At 39.1% G+C, this 19,672-nt stretch overlaps 1 protein-coding gene across 1 annotated transcript in view; it reads right to left on the bottom strand.

Moving 5' to 3' along the window:
• LOC131474071 (pro-neuregulin-3, membrane-bound isoform) overlaps nt 1-19,672 on the bottom strand; it is a 408,827-nt gene that overhangs the window by 139,731 nt on the left and 249,424 nt on the right. Inside the window, exon 2 of the mRNA XM_058651810.1 lies at nt 16,245-16,374. Within this exon, the coding sequence (XP_058507793.1) occupies nt 16,245-16,374 (130 nt within the window). The remainder of the gene's footprint in view (nt 1-16,244; nt 16,375-19,672) is intronic.

Raw genomic sequence — 19,672 nt, 5'->3', positions numbered from 1 at the left:
AGAGAAGAGTACATATACTTATCTATAAGTTCCTGACCCCGTCACTTATACATACACTGTTGTTTTATTTTAGTAAGAGTAAATGGAGAGTCTCCTGTATGCCTAGACTCGGCCCAGAGCAAAGTATTATGGTATGGTAACAACCCTGAACTAGCTTCTCCAGTCACCAGAGTGGATCATCTGCCTCCATCTTGCCCTACCCCTTGTGTCCTCTTCTGTAACACAAACTGTCTTCATGTCCTCCCTCACAACAGCCATGCACCTTCTACATCTGTTGTCCAATATAATCACTATCTCTCCTCTGCACGTGACCAAAACACCGCAACTTTGCCTCTCTTACTTTGTCTCCATAACGTGCATCCTGAGCTGTCCCTCAACTATGCTCATTTCTAATCCTGTCCATCCTGGTCACTCATAACAAAACTCTCAGCATCTTCGGCTCTGCCACCTCCAGCTCAGCCTCCTGTCATTTAGACGGTGCCACTGTCTCCAAGCCTATATCATAGCAGGTCTCACTACCGTCTTGTAGACACCTCCCCTTTCACTTTAGCTGCTATCCGTCTGTCACACATCACACCTGACACCTGGCTCCACCGACTCCACCCTGCCTGCACTCTCTTCTTCACCTCTTGTGTCCATTGCTTTGGACGGTTGACCCCAGTATTTAAACTCGTCCGCCTCTACTACATGCATCTTCACTGAACCACGTGTCTCACTGTCATCCACACACATACTGTATATTCTGTCTTGCTCCTATTAACCTTCATCCATCCCCTCCACCTCTCTCATCCCTATGTCCCCTACTCTCACTACAGTTCACAATATCATCTGCAAACAACACAGTCCACGGCTGTGGACTCCCGCCTGACCTCAATCTGTCAACCTGTCCATCACCACTGCAAACAAGAAGGGGCTCAGAGCTTATCCCTGATGTAATCCCACCTTCACATTGAACCCATCCATCACTCGAACTGCACACCTCACCACTGTCTCACCTCACTGTCCTCATGTCCTGCACCACCCTCACATACTTCTCTGCCACTCCCAACTGCCTCATACAGTATCACAGTTCCTCTCTTGGCACCCAGATACAATAAACAAACAAACAAACAAAAAAAGTAAGAGAAATTATGGCTCCATTATTGAAGTTTCTGCAGCACATTATTATCTTTTTTTTATAGCCAGTGGTATTTATGTAGACACATAAACACAACACCCACACCAGCATTCTTATAAACCATCATATGCAGATTAGAAGACACTTATTAGAAATGATATGAAATGCCTGCTCAATTTATTGATGCTATTTAAACATTATTTCATTGATTCCCCCACCTTTAGCTGGTAATACTAATATACAGTATAAAGCCGTCAGGTTTTAACACCTCTGCAGGTGATTCAGCTTTCATGAGTCAAACGCAGTACAAAACAACTTATGACTAAACACCATGATTCACATTTGTATGCATTTTTTTTCCTTACTGGTTCTACAAAAGCAATAAAATGTTATGTGACTATTTACCTAAAAATAGTGCTGCTTTCACAAGGTGTTGAAATTGAATTCAGTTTTATTCTCTACATTATGAAATGACAGAATAACCCCACAATCCTGGAAAATATGTTCTTATTTTTGGCTGCAATAGAGTCAGAGTTGTTCAATCAGACTCTGTTGTGTTTTGTTTTTTCGTTTTTTTTAAATTATGATGCCATAAGTTAAAAGGGCACTAAAAGGCAAGTATGCAGGCTTTTACTTGATCAAAGTAAATGAAGTAAGGAAATTATGAATCGTGTGAAATTTATAACTTGTGACATTTCTCTTATGGCTTGTAATAACACTACTCACAAAGGTTATCGTTGACATATGGGAATAAGGGAGATTCACTAGCACAAGGCTGGGAATCCGTCCTTTTTTTTAAAAAAAGGGCCAAAACATCTCTCCTCCCTTGAATCAAGTACATTTCATCACATGTGATACAGAAAATAATTATACTGTAATGATGTTGATGGCAGAATATTTACACATATTAAGAATTTAGAAACCAATCGTCTGCTTTTTAGTAACTGAACTGTGGAAATATCTACCAGTTGTGGTTGATGACAGTTTCAAATGATTTACTATGGAAAGACTTTGAACAAGTGTGGGAGAGAACAATATCAAGCCAATAGACAGGATTACATAAATCTGTTGGTACAAATGCTGTGGTGGGAGGAGCCAAAGCAGATCAACAGAGGGAGGATGGAGGTCATGGTGTCATGAGCTATAAGAGCTTGGTGTCACTGTGTGGCAGAAACAAAAGCATTTAAACCGATTTGACAGCTAATTTTATTAGTCCTTATTCTAAAATGGTATATTTGTATTACTGTCTGTTTAGTCAATTTGGTTTTGTCTGTTGTAGAAACACTTTTTCTGAAAGGTGCTATGCAAATGTATTGTTATGTCTCAGTGACTATTAAAAGTGAAGTTATAGCTCTCTTTCAATTCAGTTAAATAGAAGCCTTAGTCCATAACAACTGCTGAGGGGAAATCGCTTTCCTTGGATCATTTTGGATAATTAGTCAAATTTACCAGCTCAACAGAGGCTCCTCCCCTAAATATCCTTCTTACCGAAGTTTCAGTTTCGTAGTCCTGCATGCCATTGTCACAGTGTGACACAATAGTATAAAACTGAAGTTGAATTTGCGACAGCGTTTCCAGCTGTCATGATGCTTAGACTTGACCTTTATCCTCACATCTTCGTTAACACACTGGTTGGTCTTGTGCTCAGTAAAATGACATTTCTCACATAGAGCACATAACCTCTGCCTCTGTCTGTCCTTCCTTGGTTGTCATAACAGTTGCTATTTCCAGGGCTTTGAACCATATGTCACCATCGTGAACAAAGGCATTGTTTCACTGATGGAACAAATAGCATTTGAAACGTCATTGTCTGACTATTCAGGTGAGATTTAATCATCTTTAATTATTGAAAAAAAAAAAGACATCCTATTATGATTATAACAGTGCCTGGTTGAGGATGTCAAAATGGCCATTAGCCGAGCGTCAGAGTACCAGTGACCTTGACTAAATTTTGAAATGGGAAAGCATTAAATATTCATGAACACTTGAGGGTGGAAGAGGCACCAGAGGGAGCTACTTTATGTCGACATTGTGTGCAAAATTCTGTCCTTATAACGTGTTTGTAAAGCATCTGTGTGCCAGTGCCACTCTCTTGGGTACATAGACCACATGTTTGCTCACATGTGTGCTCATATGTGTGTATTATAAAGCCTCCATCTGCTGCAAACACTCCAACAAAGGGCTCCCTTCTGTCAGCCAGAGTTGGGGACATCTATAAACGCACTACAGGAAAAACATACATCAGCAGCTCTGCTGTAGCACTGGGACTCTATAGTCCTGCTCAATATTGCAAACACAGCATGTCTTTAGTTATTCTCTCTTTTCTAGTGTCTCTTTCAATCTCTGTCCTTTTCTTCCACTTCCTCTCATTCCTCTTCTCTCAGCAATCCTGTATGTAAATACAGCGTTCACCTCTGTACCAGATTTCAGTCAGTCGTGAAAGGTTCCCAAAGGCATGGGAAACTGCAGTGTCTTTGTGGCCAGTTTAAAATCCTCTCCCGAGTTTTAGTTTCCTTTATTTCTTTAATGAAGTCAATAGCACTTCTCCATGGTCTCCTCAGTATTTATCCTGGCTTCTATATCCCGCAGGAGTGGGCAGTGCAAAGTTTTGAAGGGAAAAAATGAGTGTTCATTTACATACATTTGCATCCTATTAACACATCAAACCTTTTGACTTGAAAGGAATGCCTTGATTAGGAACATCACCAAATTACTGTATGTCTTACTTCCTTACTCCTCTTTTTCTGAGTCCTCTTTACTCTCCCCTGCCTCACTGGTGAGTTTATGTATTGTACTGTGTGTGTTTGTGCATCATTATTAAATAATAATAATACTAATGATGCTGGAAGATCTCACTCCACACCCTAAGACCTTCCAATAAATCACCTGTCACCTGTCATCTTCCGTCATAAAGTCATGGTCAGTTCTCCTTCTCTGTCAAATCTTGAATCTTTAAGTCTTTATGTACACATGCATATATGTACTAAAATGTACTGCATCATACTGTGTGGTAGGGGCCCAGTAAACATAAGCTGCCTGTGTGGGTGTCAGAATTTATCCACTTCACTGATTTACATCACCAATTTATGTAATGAAATAAACCCCGGCTGTCACTCACTTCAAAAGCAGAGCAGATGTGAAATTATCTTTGCAGCCTCTGCTTTCACTGCATCCAGAACCGCAAGCATGTATTTTATTTTGGCCGCTGAAGTGGTGTTCACTCTGTAGTGCTGCAGGACAATTTACTGTGACAGCCCCGTCAAAAGAACATTTGATAGAAACAATTATGAAAAATCTTATTCACTCCAAAATATTGTGATTATGCCTTTATTGTTGTCCCTTAAAACTGTGGTGCATAACTTTTTAATACAAACAAACTACTGTCACATGAATTCACACATACTGATGATTAGCAGATTTAGCAATGCTGTCGCTAAATACACCAGACTCCTGTTAAATATTGAGTTTTTAGACATTTCCATGCTAAATGTTGGAGATTAACGGCAGTTAAAGTCTTTTTGTTTTGGTGTAGTTCAGTTGGATTCTTGTGTCGCACGTCTTTCTCATGCCTCTTCCAGTGATGGTACTCTGACCAATCAGTGGCCGGCAGTCAGACGACGTCATGCATAGAATCGGCTCATTCGCTTGGAACCTCTCAACTAAAAAAAGTACCAGGTACCAGGTGCTATCGCTGCTGTGCTGAGTCGTGTTGGGACCATGTAGTGGAAAAGCGGCAATACTGTGCTCACAGGAACGTATTTATTTTATGTCACGACCAATGGAGGCAGCAAAAGGATTGTGCTAGTAAAGTGAGACAACGGCAAAGAGGTTGGAGTATGACTGAACATACAAATAATCCCCAGAAAAACGTTGAGAAGCGAATTATGTTTCTCAAATTGATTTAAATAGTTTACCCTTAGTAAACAACAGATGGAAATGTTCAAGTTTGTAAGTGAATAGCAATAGCACGTTGCACATGGAACAGCACATTATTCCATGTGGTCACAGGATTGTTGGTAGACAGTATTGGGACAGATAGGAACATTTATTTCTTGATGCTTTCTGGACGTGAAAAGGGTTTCAACAAAAATTCCAAAACAAATGACCAACCCTTGCTTTAAATAGCTTTAACAACCAAAGAGCTACATCTAATGTTGAGCAGCAAAGTGCAAATCTGCAGTGCTTCATCTTTCACAGAAATGGAAGTTACAATGCGCATAAAATGATGCCCACTATAACTATAATATGTCATTTATTAGAATGGAGCAACCATAAAAACATGAAATGTCTTGTATAAATATTTTACAGAGTAAACATCATGGCATTGTTGTGCACCGTTAAAACTATAACACTAAAAAAATGCCAAAGTGCAATGTTCATCATGTAATGCAATGTTAGCTTGAAGACACTTTGCTGCTGCGTTAAATGTTATATTAATGCAAAAACTACACTTTCATTCATAGCATTTTATTCCATTTTGTACCGTCACGCATTAGCGCAATCTCCTCTATTAAATCATGAAAATGGCAATATTAATGAGACCTAATAAGACCATGAAGTCAAATCCTTGTTCTTGTTAATGTGTATTATCTGAATGCTTCATGATTTTCTTAATCAAACCGTCTTTGAAATCCTGCAGTTGTCTTCGTCAAGGTCCAGCTGCCACAGGCTGTACGGGTTATTCGCGGGAAAAATGTCATCGTGATTAATGATCATACTTTGTCTGTGTATTAGTATTCATAGTTGTAAAATGTGACACTTCTTTAATGCTTTCAGAGATTAACACCAGCAGTGCACAATATGGTTTTCTATTTCTTGTCGCGTACCATCAAAATCATATCCGACAATGCTGGGAAAAAAAAACAAAAAACAGCCGCTGATCTCATAGTTTGAATTGTCATGACTTCATTCAATATATATAATTTTCAATTTTCCAAACGGAGCATGAAAAAATATGTGTTTATGGAAAGGAGCCCTAATTGGATATTCTATGCTGTTTTCCAAGGAAGCTAAATGGTCATGGTGAATTTGACATTTTTATTAATAAAATAGAAGACTAGATTCAGAGATTACCTCCTCATCTTCAGTTACAAAAGTGAGATTGAATGTACAGCAACCATTCAATGCTCCCAGCCATTCATAGATTTTAGTATCTTCGACATGATCCCCCTTGTGACATTATCTGAACTACTTTCAGCATCAAAACCTACAACTTGCCGATTGGATCCTCTTCCAATTTAACTGTTTATGGATCTCTGGTTGTCTCTGGGACCCATAATGCTGAACATTGTTAATCTATCACATGGATCGGGTGAGGTTCCTCCAAACTTTTAAGATGCAGTAATTAAACCCTTTACTTCAGAAAAGCCATCTTGATCCAGGGGTGTTAAGTAACTATAGGCCTTTCTTCTCAAAAGTTCTAGAGAGGGTGTCCAGAAACTCACAACTCATTTAGCAAATAACTACCTTTGTTGAACCCCTCCAGTCTGCTTTCAGGGCTCGCCATTCTATAGAAACAGCACTTAGGAGAGCGGTAAATCACCTACTCCTTAACATTAATGCTAACTCCACATTGGTTGTCTTGCTTTTGGATCTTAGTGCAGCATTTGACACAAATGAACACAGCATCTGTCACGGATGGAGTGCCTCAGGGGTCTGTCCTTGGACCTCTACTCCACCCTCTGTCCATTTCACCTCTCGGTCATATCATCTGGATTTATGGAATTAACGTCCATTGTTACGCTGATGATACACAGATCAGCATGCACACGTCTTTCACAGCCATTCACTTGCTGTTGCCACAGCCATCAGGAGCAACTTGGGGTTACGTGTCTTCCCCAGGGACAAGCGAAGCCGGGAATCAAACCCTCAGGCTTCCAGTTTAAAGACAAGTCACTCTACTACTGATACACCTTTGCCTTGAGAAAAGTCACAAATTTGGGTTAAAATAAGTACTGAAATAAGTACAGAAATAATGTTAGAGGACTTGAATCCTCATTGTTGAAATAATAAACACCAGGTTAAGGTTATACAATAATTAAAGTCATGATTAAAATAAATGTAGACCATCAGCTGGAAACAAACTGGAGCCGCTTTGTTACTCTGTTGTTTTGTGACCTCCACCCTTCAAAAATGTAGGCCATTACATACAGTATAATTATCAAATGCCCTGCTTTGATCCTGTTAAAATAACGACAGCTGTTATCTGATGAGACCAGTGTGTTCTCACACAACAAGGTGTCGTTTCACAGTAAAAAGATAACTATGGGTCGTAATAAGTCACTTGTTCCTGCAACTACTTTTTATGTCAGGACAATGTTTGAGGGCCACACAGTCTGGACATCCATCATCTTTATCACTTATCCTTTGACAGGGGTGAGGGGAGCTGGAGCCAATCCCGGTTGACACTGGGCGAGAGGCAGATTACACCCTGGACAGGTCAGCAGCCTAACATGGAGCCAACACACAGAGGCAAGCTACCAATCATGCTCACATTAACACATACAGTGCACTCAGTGTCGGCTCCATCCACACTAGACTCTGTTTTTGTTCAAACAGAAAGCAACTGTCTTTGATATGCCTGACAAATGTAAATGTTTCTGGCTTAGTTTTAGTTTGCAAACTCTGCAGCACTGAAAATAATGACATAGCTGGACATTTACATTTGTTTAATTTATTTAAAAGTGACAATGCAGTTTATTTATCCAAGACAGACCATGACGCTGATGTGCTGCCCAAGGGGTTTACTGTATATTAATTGCGAATTTGCAACTCCAGTCCCTAGATGGGCTCTTGTATGTAAAAATACATTATACAATGAAAATGGAAATACTGGGTTTGAGCCAACAATTAACCTTCAAAGTAAAATATTTTATCTGGGCTTTATCTGAAATTGATTGATTGAATTTGGTAGTGAATTACATGATTGACAGCCTTTTATAGGAAAAGCAAACAGGACGACAATGTGGTATTTTCCAGTTACCTTTCACTGTTCCATCTAGTTAATTGTGTCTGGATAATTCACTTCTCTTTCTTTTCTGTTTTTGACTTATGACATGTTTTTAAGCATGCTATTATGCCCCTCATCCATGCAGTACATTCTCAAAATGTTCAATTACTTTTCTACAACATATATAATTTTACCTTTTTAACCATTTAACAACCTCTGTATATTGTAGTGCTACATTTTTACAAACATTTAACAAGTTTCAATAATCTCTGATGCATTATACTAATCATTTTATGTCCTAATATATTGCAATGCTAACATATATCACCTTTAAATTAAAACCTATAGAGTTCCAGATTAAACCCCAACCTGTATGTCTTTAGACTGTAGGAGGAAGAACATACAAACTGCACACAAAAAGGTCCCAGTCAACCCAGGTTTCAAAACCAATAATCCTTTTGCTCTAAGGCACCGCTTCTAACCACCACACAATCGGCCACCTCAAGGACTTATATATAAAGGAATAAATGAGCTGAATGTCACAGAGTCTGTCTGCCGCTGATGAGAAGTCAGTACTTTAAGCTGTGGCTCCATTTCCTCAGACTGAGCCAGCTTGGCTCCCCAGACAGTCATTAACTTTGTATCTCAGCTGTATAATGTCGGGCTAACAAAATACAGCGGGTTTAACTTGTGCTTATTAAGAGCAGTGAGACCAAACCAGTAAAAAGTATTTGTGCTGCAAAACCACAGAAATTGGCTAAAATAGACACAATGCTCTATTGAGCTGGATAACTGCTTGCTAATTTACTGTTAGTGCAAAAGAAAAAAAACAAAAAACACTTAAAGCAAGGTAAACAGACCACTGCTGCATTTGCTTTTTTTCTATTAAAGCACAAGATGAAGCCAAGTCAAAAAAACAAAAAGACAAACAATATAAATCAATAATAAGGTTTTACAAAAGAGAAAAATGATGGCTGAATCCCTAAACACCAAACTGACTTCCCTTTAAATAACACAGTGATTAAGCTGCCAACGAATCATCAAGCCTTCATTGTGTGCTAATTAAATCAGCCCATGTTGACATGCTGACGTTTGACTGCCATTGCTCACAGTCTCAAGTCCTCCCAATGGCCATGTCACCATGAAAAACAATCTCATCTCCCTGCTCCCTCATTTGCATTCTTCTTCCTCCCTTCGCCTCCCCCTCAGCTTCTGTTTTCCATACCCATGCTGAGTGCTCTTTGCATCCTGGAGGATTCGTTCTCCGGTAGCAGCAGCAGCTTCTTCTAGCCACAATATGCAGTCTATTATCTGCTTAATTTTCCTCACACTATGAACGCATGCCACAGCATCAGCCCCGTTTATTACCGTCACTGAGACACAAGTCGAACTCCCACCAGTGTGGCATTATTATCGCACAGATGGCGATGAGGGTTGAGCTAGAGAGAGATATAGGAAGAGACACACATAGAGACAATAGAAGAAAGGTGATGCGGGGTGAGGAGAAATAAAAAACATTAAAAAAAAACAGGACAAAAGAAGGAGAATAGGTACTTGAGAAAAACAGAAAGTTCTATCGGTTTTGAAACAGATTTCTGGATCCAGCTTGAGTTCAATATTTACTGAGATAAATTTGAAATGTGATGGAGAATTACTACACCATTAAAAATATTAACTATTTGGTATTTAAATACAAGGTTGAGAACTTGAAGACATGAATCAGTTCCATTATGTATGTATTCTGTTTTTCTATTGCCCAGATCAGAGAACATTCAAAATGAATTTTTGCTGTACTCATTGTATGTGTTTCAAATTTGACAGCGGTTAACAGTCGAAGCAGGGAGAGATCACATTTTGGTTTCCTCTTAAGACACACAGACACAAATGTGCACTTTAGAATTCTATATGGCGGGCATTTGGCACACCTACACCCCAGAGGCTTTCCCCCTGTCAAGGTAAATCCCTGCTGTCAGAGACAATATTGCTTGGAATGCAATGACCCCACCACATATCCCTTCACCTGCTCACCACTGGAATAGTGAAGGGTCTCTATGGGCAAGAGACGCGTGTGTGGTTTTTGTGTACCTTCTTCCAAAACCCCACAGGGGAAACATCAGAACCTTGGAGAGTGACATTCTCTCACTGAGAGAAAATGTGTTATTGTTATTTCTTAGTTTGTTCATCCCCCCAGCACTATGGCTGGCCATTTTGTTTCTTTATTGTGTGACAAGTGAGCAATGAATTAATGATTTGCATGTTGGGAGATGTTTGGCAGTGCAGATTAAGGCTAAAGCTGGGTGAAACTTGCTTCAAGGAAGTTACACATAATTGTAGTTGTATTTCACAGCTTGAACCAGACTGCATATTAAAAACTAATCATAAAAAAAACTAAAACAATTACATGTCAATTATACGACTGAAATAACCGTGACTTTTTAACTGTACTTAAAGTGTGTGAAAAGTAAATGTAGAGTTTATCCTCTACATTTTCACACATTATAGATGTTAAAAAACAGAGACATGTAAAACAATTAAAGAATTATGGATTAAAGACTGAAAACTGTTTTTCTCCACTGTCTATTCAGGATTTTTTTTTATTCAAGGGGCGTGTCTAAAGTGACAAATTCATGAGGAGGAGTTATGCTGATTGGAGCCAGTCAGCATAACTCCTCCTGAAATGCTATAACAATTAAAATAACCATATTCTGTTCAAACACTGACTAAAAGTGAGGTCCCCAATAAAGCATATATGTATATAAGCGAATATGCTCTCAGTTTTTCAGGGTAGATAAATTGGCAACATGTGTCATTATTTGAAAGCAAAATTTTTAACACTTGGCAACTTTTGTAATTATTCTAATTTGACAATGTGGATGTAAAACACTTTACTGAAAAAGTCAGATTTTATCATTTTACACACTTTAAAGGTCACAGAGTGTCAGAATAATTAACATCTAATGGAGTGACTGAGGTCATGCCTCCCTTGTCATCAGGTGAACATTAAAACAAACCGTATCACGCTGCTGAGGATTGAAACATATCAAATGCATCGTCGTCTCATTATAACACACTGCAACAAGTGCAATGTTTGATCTTGACCTGCAAACATCTGCTGTTTGGTGCAGTACATGCTGCCACAACCTCTCCACCCCGAGGCTTAAGTTCACATCAAATACTTGTCAACCACTGTTGTGATCATCAAAAAAACAAATGTAATCTTAATGAGAATATGAATATGAATACATGGAAATACATGTATGTTGCTGACAAATCACAATGTGGTAATGCAGTTTAGCAAACGTGGGAATGTAATTTGTGTTACTGAGACTGAAAACATGACTAAATTACATCAGTTATGTCACACAAAGATGACAGTATGCATGCCATGGTCCCACAATGCAATGCACAGATCAAGTGGAGCAACATACCACTAGAAAAAAACAAAAGGACATTGTATACAGTGGGGAGACAGCGGTGCACATACACAGAAAACCCTATTGTATTTCATCTTCAGAAAAAGCAATATTGATTAGGTGCCATTTTGCAGAAGAGCAGTTTAATTAATATTGGATGAGGTGGTATTATGCACCACAACATATGGCTCCATCTCCTCCCAGAAGCTTCAGGTGTCTCTTCCTTTTTCATTTGGCTTCAATCTCCTTGTTTACCAACAGCTTAGATGTGTGATATTGCTGCCATAGTTTGAAATCCATGCATGCTTCTTGCTAATTGGCTTGCCCGTGTGTGTATGTGTGTACGAGCAGGGAAGGTAATGTTGGTTATTCCACTGAGCGGCTACTCTGTTCCACCTGCGATGTCCAAGTCAATCTGGTGTCACTTGTGTCTGGCCCCGAGCTCAACCAGTGACGGAAGAAGCAGGAGTCCAGAGCGACAGGCCAGAGGATGAGGAGGAGTGTAAAACAAGTAGTTTGTCTTATTTTCTTTGTTAACACCGATTAGATTAGATGTACAGAGCAGATCAGAACTCAATCTTAATGTAATTTGGCTAAACCAGTGTCTGAAATACAGTATATGTGAAGAAGAGAAGGATGATGAGAGAGCAAATTATCTTATTGGGAATAAATCTGCTTCTTGTGAAAAGTCTGTAGCTCGGCCTATTTTAACTTTGGCAATAACAGTGATACTTTGAGAGCTCAATATTTTCTCAAGTTCTCAGTTGTAATGGCTTTTGTCTGATGATTTAAATAAAAGATGGTTGAAGGGACAAAAGAGACATATTTGTGTAATTTCTAGGTACACATAACATCACCCTTCAACTTAGCAACAAAGACCTTAAATTTGCTGTTAGCCATTATCGACTCCTCTCAAATATCTCATGTTCTATTAACCAATTCAGTTCAAATCTTGAGGCTGACAGTTCGTACCACATTCATCACACTGAAAGACCTTTACCTCACTTTCTCTGTTATCCTCGTATGAGCTTGTAACACACAAGCTGCACCAAGGTTTTTGTATGTGTCGTATATCTGGTTCTGCCCTCCAGGCAGTATCTGTGTCAGCCCCTGCTGGCCAGATCTTTTCTGGACCCCCGCCGCCTTCACCCGCCAGGTGAGATTGACTTTCCATCAATCAGAAGATGCCTCTCGACAGACAGCAAACGAGACGGGGCTTAGACCTGGCCCCTGTTGTCACTGAGACTGAGGGAGATGCTCTGTGCCCAGTCACCTTGGCCGTGGGCATTAGATTTAAATTCCTAATATCTCAGACATCAAAATGAATAAGCAGTGGCAACGAGGTGAAGTGTAATACAAACAAAAACAACTGAGGTGATTAGGAAATGTTTTAGATTATTTATCCAGGGAGTCAAAACAAAATCAAAGAGGAAAAAGCATTCAGAGTACCTGTGTCACACAGTTTTCTTTAATCTAGCAAAGTTAACGATCATTTCAGAAAAATCCTGGAACCACATTCTGATTCAGATCATTAACACAATCTAATCATTCTACCATATACGATACATCTAAAAACATTCTGTCCAAATCTGGCCAAACAGAAAACCATAAAATGATTTTAACACATTTAGCATCTAGTGTTTTTATATCCAAGTGTCTTGGCCTCCTGCCATTTGCTGAAAATATTATCTTAGTACACTGACTAATTTACTGGTTAGCTGAGCACTAATGATTAAATGTCTGATGTTGCCTAAAGCAGTGAGCGTGTGTGTGTGCGTGTGTGTGTGTGCGTGTGTGTGTGTGTGTGTGTCAGTCCTCATGACTCATATTGAATCCCTCCCCTCTCAGCATCCATCGCTGTAGGTTGACAAACAACATTATTGTACACTGACAGTGTGACAGAGCCCTCTGAGGCACATTCCTGACCCTGTTTCAAGTGGTTGGGAATTGCATTTGATATTTAAGCGAGCGATTTTGACGTGAATCAGGGCAAAAAAAAGAAAAAAAAATCATCCAACAAATAAAAATTAATTCATTCGGGGAGCAATTCAGATGTTTAATGGGGAAAAATTGAGCCACACTGTATCATTTGTTATACTTTTACAGCCTGTTTTGTCTTACTTTGTCTTAAACACATTACATCAGAGTATACATCATTACTGTGCTGGAGTAAAGATTGCCATTGTTATTTTTTTATTAAGATTAATGCCTACCTGCATATCAAAAAAGGCTCTTGTACGTGTAAATAAGTGTTTATTTAATTATTTTAGACTTAAATCATTTTCACATGAATAATAATACAACATTATTAAATTAAAGGGTCGGTTTAAAAAAAAAATGGATTTACTAGTTTAATTTCTATGACGCAAAATGTAAAATATTACCCATCCTAAACTCTAAATGTTATCCTCCAAAGCATTAAAAGCACTTGATAGTTTTACTGCTCTATCATACCAGATGTTATTCAGTTTCAGAGTGGATGCCATATTGTTTGATGGCCCATATCTTTCCTTTAGAGAGCTTATTGCCACACAATTAAGCAGCAGAGATCAACTTGGTCTCTCCCTCCTCTATCCCTCAGCACAAACACACACACACACACACACACACACACACACACACACACACACACACAGGGAGTATGTTCAAGGCCGCAAACCTTCGCTCCACAGCAGCTATGCTTGTTCACATAATATGTTGTCATGGCAACAGTAATGAGTGTGGAGGAGTACATCAACACCTCAGATGTCTACAATCCTGTGTCATAGATAGATAGATAGATAGATAGATAGATAGATAGATAGATAGATAGATAGATAGATAGAAATTAGAACATGCACTCTCTCTGCGGCTGCATTCATTTTTCCACCAATATCTTGTATTTCAGTGGGGTTGGCACATCTAGCACATCACAGAGATTCTGAATGAGGTTCTGGACTCTGTGCTGGCCAATCCATGTGTGAAAATGATGACTCATTCTCCCAAAGCCGTCGTTTCATAAATTGAGCCTGATGAAACTGGTCATTCAGTATATTTGAATACCCAGCTGACCTCATTTGTTTCGTGCACATATCATTACTGAACCAAGACTTGAGGAACTGAAGTAACCTCAGATCACAACACTGCCCCCCACAGGCTTGAGCCGGAAGCACCAAGTGAATATGTGAATTTTTTTTTTGACCAAGCAGAGTATGTAGACTGGTGTAGCCGCAGACCTTTGCAAACACTGAATGCAGTTTTTTTATATATATATAATTTGATCACAGCATGCAGTATCAGAGGACTAACTGTAATGCAAATGTATTAACACAACAAAAACAGCATGTGCACATCCAATGAGTGCTCATGTGCACATGCTTCACTGCACTGTTTCATTCGCAGTCCTGAACACATTCTAATGACCTCACACATGTATGTGCAAACACATACATGTAAGTACACGTGTGCGTGCATACGGATGTACACTTGAAACCCACGGAAGAAGAAAAAGGAAAACAAATCTGACACTTTGAGAAATAGGACGGGTGGAATTCCTGCGGTTAGATTTTGGAAAAGTTGTTCTGGGACTTAATTAGTAAAAGGCCACACATTTGAATGGGCAAAGTGCCCATGAGCTCTGTTCTTGAATCTGGGACAACAAAGACACAACATAAGATATGCACGAGTACACAGCACTAAGCAACTGTATAGCCATGTAGTTCATAGTGATTGATAAAGGTATACAGTGCATATTTTCAGCGTCTATAAGTGTTTAAGTGTCTGTATTGTTTAAACCCCACTCTGATAAATGTATAACTGGCTTAACAGCTGGATCCACAGGAGTTACTATGACCACAACAACATCCTTATAGAACCACATCATATTTTTTTTTCCAGTATAGCTTAATGCAGTTGTCAATGGCTACACTCAATATGCAAATAGTATGCTGTGACTGTTCAACCATGCTGTATGTGCCAAAACAGGCTTTGAGACACTTCTGTGAAGGTTCCCATTCATCCAGGTCATCCTCATCCTTGCTTCTCCGGTTGCCTACAGCTAACTACCAAAGATATTTGGGATATTTGTTAATTTCTGGTTCCAGTTTTGGCCAAAATAATAGAAATATTTAAAAATGAATTTAATTTAGATTTAAATGAATAATTAAAATGGCACTTGTCTACTACACAGTCCCGGAAGGTCTCGCCACGGCTCGACACTACACAGATTGATATTGTTTTCCATTATAATAAAACTTCCTTGCTAAATGTTAGAGATTAACGGGGGTTTTCAGGATATTTAAGTCTTTTTAACTGATCGACAGTTCGACATTGTTCGGTGAGATTCTTGTGTCAGGTGTCCTACTCATGTCTCTTCCAGTGACGACATGACAAAGTCACGTAGGTTATCGACTCAGAGAATCTCACAAGAGCAGGTACTAAAACAAGTAATAGGTACTATCGCTAATGGATAAGCAAAAAAACAAAACAAAACGTGCCGAGGCATGCTGTGCCAAGACGAGCTGTGCCGGGACTCTGTAGTGGACAAGCGCCAAGTAGAAGGAATCAGACAATATCACATTTGCTGACAAACGTCTGTAATCCAAAGTCTCCAGTATATAATTTAGGGAGTCCAACAGAGTCTCATAATAGCCAACCATATAAAGTAGCCCCACAGGCCTTCCTACTGGATGTTCTTAGAAGCAGGAAGCAGAAGAAAATACATAATATATGAATGGAAGAGCAGAGGTAGAAAAAAAGAGGTGAAGATATTTAAATAATGACTTACTTGCAGTGGTTGTGGGGCCCACTGAGCGTTTCGATGACAAAGCATTCTCCCCCATTTAGGCAATAAGCCAGGTCTTTTTCCTGACATGGTTTGAAATGCTCCGAGTGCAGCGGCGGGACAGTTGGAGATGCTGCAGGACAAGCAAAGAGACCCTTGTTAGTCAAAATCAACTCCTATGAATAAACTCTATGAAACACACTGATGACATGAGTCCATCTTACTGAGGTTGAGTCTCAGTTGAATCCAACAAAGCCTAAACTGATCAATTCAGACCTGGCATATAAATGACACTTTATATTAAACCCAACAACAAAGATATGACTGTCACTATTATTACTATACTTTACTATATATAAGAGCAGATTTATAGTGTGTAAAGGGCCATTTGTACAGAAGCCATTTCATCAGGAACAGCACATGTGTTACTGATCACATGATGGCTCTCTTCAATTCATCAGTGTCGGGACATATGGACAGTGAACCAGCACAGACCCAGAAACTGATAAGGCAAAATGGAACTCAGCCATTATTAATTTGATTATTTAGACCTGTGATTGTCCAAATGGCTGCTGTGCACAGGGTTCACTGGAGTTTAGTGTAAAGTCTATGCACGCAAGGTGTATGATTTAAATGAATGGGACTGTTGCTTCCCCTGGACACTGGAAAGAACAACATTGCACCACACCATAATAGAACACATATTGTGTGCTAAATTATTAAGGGTTATTACACAAAAAAAATAAAATAAATAAACTAACAAAAAAGTTACTTTCAGTGTCTAAATGCAGTCAGGGAAATGAGTATACACTGCTCTCCAATGATCAGGTTTTGTGACATTTCATTCAATAAAAATGTCTTCCAGTAGCCAGTTGCTCCTCAAATTCCATTATCTAATCTTCCTTTACTAACACATTTGCAAATACAATATCTTTCTGATTTGCAGCAGGAATAGAAATAAACCAAAGCAGTTTTTTTTTCAGCAAAAAAACAGCAAATTTACTCTCCAACCAAAATTCCATAGCAAGACGACCACTGCCTCATATCGTGCTGCATGTTCTGGATAAAAACCAGCACACCATTGTTTGTTTAGACCCTGTAATGTCACCAGCTAAAGATGGATGGAGGACAGGTAATAATCTGTCCTGTGCTGATTAATGGTGGTCACAGTCTTGGTTCTGGAGAGTCTGACTTCCCCCAGTGATTTATCACAACAAGCACGGCTGATTGTGGACAGTGCACACTTTGGGAAACTACGCTGTGCATCTAAATGGATGATCTCATCATTGAAATGAATACATGGTGCACCAGTTGCTGGTGCAATAAATTGCATTATAGGCCTTTTTGTGCTTGTTAGGGATAATTTATAAGAGAAAACATTCATTTAAATGTAGAGATATCACGTTGGTCAGGGTGTGGCGTACAGGCAGGAGGAAGAATCCGACCTGGATCACAGATTACGGTTGTATTATTATGCCACAATGTTTATTTTGTTTTAACTAATGAGTCTGCTAAAGGCTCTCATTAGCTGATCATGAGCCATGTTTTACCAAATAGCTGGATGAACGCTGATGAGCAAGAACTTTATGCCTCTGTAATTAAAAATCAGTGTCATTCGCAGGACGTCAGTGCACAGATTACTGCGTTAGGTCATCCTCTAATGGTGTGTGTGGAATGCACACTCAAATCAACTGAGGACATCTCATTTTAGAGATAAATAGTCAAGCAATGCTTGGACAGGAAAGAGATGTGCGAAGAAAGTGGAGTTTATAACCCCAGATCCCTTAATCAACAGTCTGAAGAATGTGTGTGGCAGAGTGGCAGGTTAAGTTTGATTTAGCTCTGGGGATCTTCAACACTCTTTGGTAATTGGCTGATGAAGTACTGGTTTCCATTTGATAGGAGGAGGTAGGTCAAGAATTGAGTCAGCAGTATGAGGCCGTTTGACAAGGAGGGTCTCAAACAAAATGCAAGCTTGAGAGTTCTTAATCATTCAAATGATGTTTCAGACTGTAAATTGACTGTAGTTGTGAATGTGAATGTGAATGTGAATGGTTCTTCCTCTGTGAATAAATTGGGGTCTTCGGAGACTGGTGACCTGTCCACCCTGTAATGTATCTGATTCCAGGTTCCCCTGTGACCCTCAAAGGAAAACCACTATTGCCAACTCATGTTAACACTTGACGGTGGGTGTGCCTGGGTGACGGTGATGTGATGGCTGCCATGTTCACCATTGTTGGGTGCACTTTGTCTGACATTGGGAGCTATGTTTGAGTGATGTAGTGTTTGAGTTAAATGCGTACACATCATTCGATTAGTTGGCATTTAGTCATATTTGCATAACTTGACGTAATTGGCTTGGAAAGTTGAACATTGCTCAGCATTTCAGCAAATGTAACCAACAGTGCAGTTCGACAACAGTTGATGCCACTCTATTGAAAGTGAACGAAAAGCGCTTCAGTTGATGCCTCCAACACAAAGACTGTTTAAGATATAAGCGGTGAGATTGTTTTCATTTTGAATAACCTATGCTGCCTAAGATGTGTTCCTTTTATTATCTACATAAACTAAGACTACATGAACAATATACATTTTCTAACACAGAGGGACTCAGGAAGCAAATACAAGAAAATATGTCTTTGTTTTCAGACGTGTTTTGCTTCCTCACTGATCACCAGTCTACAATTAACATCATTTGAAAAAGCCAATTCCAAATGAAACTGTAATAGTGTTGATGTAGCTTAACAGTTAACATTAACATTTTACAGCAATGCAATGCAATTTTGTCCTCACTTCTTTCTGACTGCTGATGGGTTAAAAGTCAGGTGTATCAGGACAGTGATGGCTTATAACCATTAGTGTATAGTGACCTTAAACCATAATGCTTGAAGCTCCTACCTGCTCCAAATCCACAATACAAAGTACACCCTGGGGAAATTTGATAAAGTAGGAGGATAAAGTCTGGGTTTATTTCATTACACACATACTTTTTTTCTCAGTGGTGTTTGCATCACCTTCAGCTCAGTTTCTAAGTATATATACATATATACATATATACATATATGTATTATATTTGCCAGTAGTTTATTTCTCAGTGGATGTGAAAGAGCATTAGAGAGCTATAATTACAGTTTAATTATGGTGCATATATTTGAATGCCTATCAGACCAAAATGTTATTTTTAATTGCCAATGTGCAGGTTTTCAGCAAAAAAATTGGGATAAGAAACAGATTTAAAATGGAGATGTTGAGATATGAATTCACACAGGACCATCCAGAGAGAATCGTTTCATGATGAGTGATTTAACAAGGCACCAAAAAGGTGATGAGGCTGGCATTTAGTCGTGCTTCAAATATCCTAGATGGAGAATTGGGTTCGTTTTCTTTGAACAAAAACTTTCTTTGAATGAAAACATTTTTGCATAATCATC

Source organism: Solea solea, chromosome 15, assembly GCF_958295425.1.
Source record: "Solea solea chromosome 15, fSolSol10.1, whole genome shotgun sequence".
In the NCBI taxonomy this organism is placed as follows: Eukaryota; Metazoa; Chordata; class Actinopteri; order Pleuronectiformes; family Soleidae; genus Solea; species Solea solea.
The sequence above is the reverse complement of the archived record's forward strand: the minus strand, read 5'-3'. Positions and strand labels throughout refer to the sequence as shown.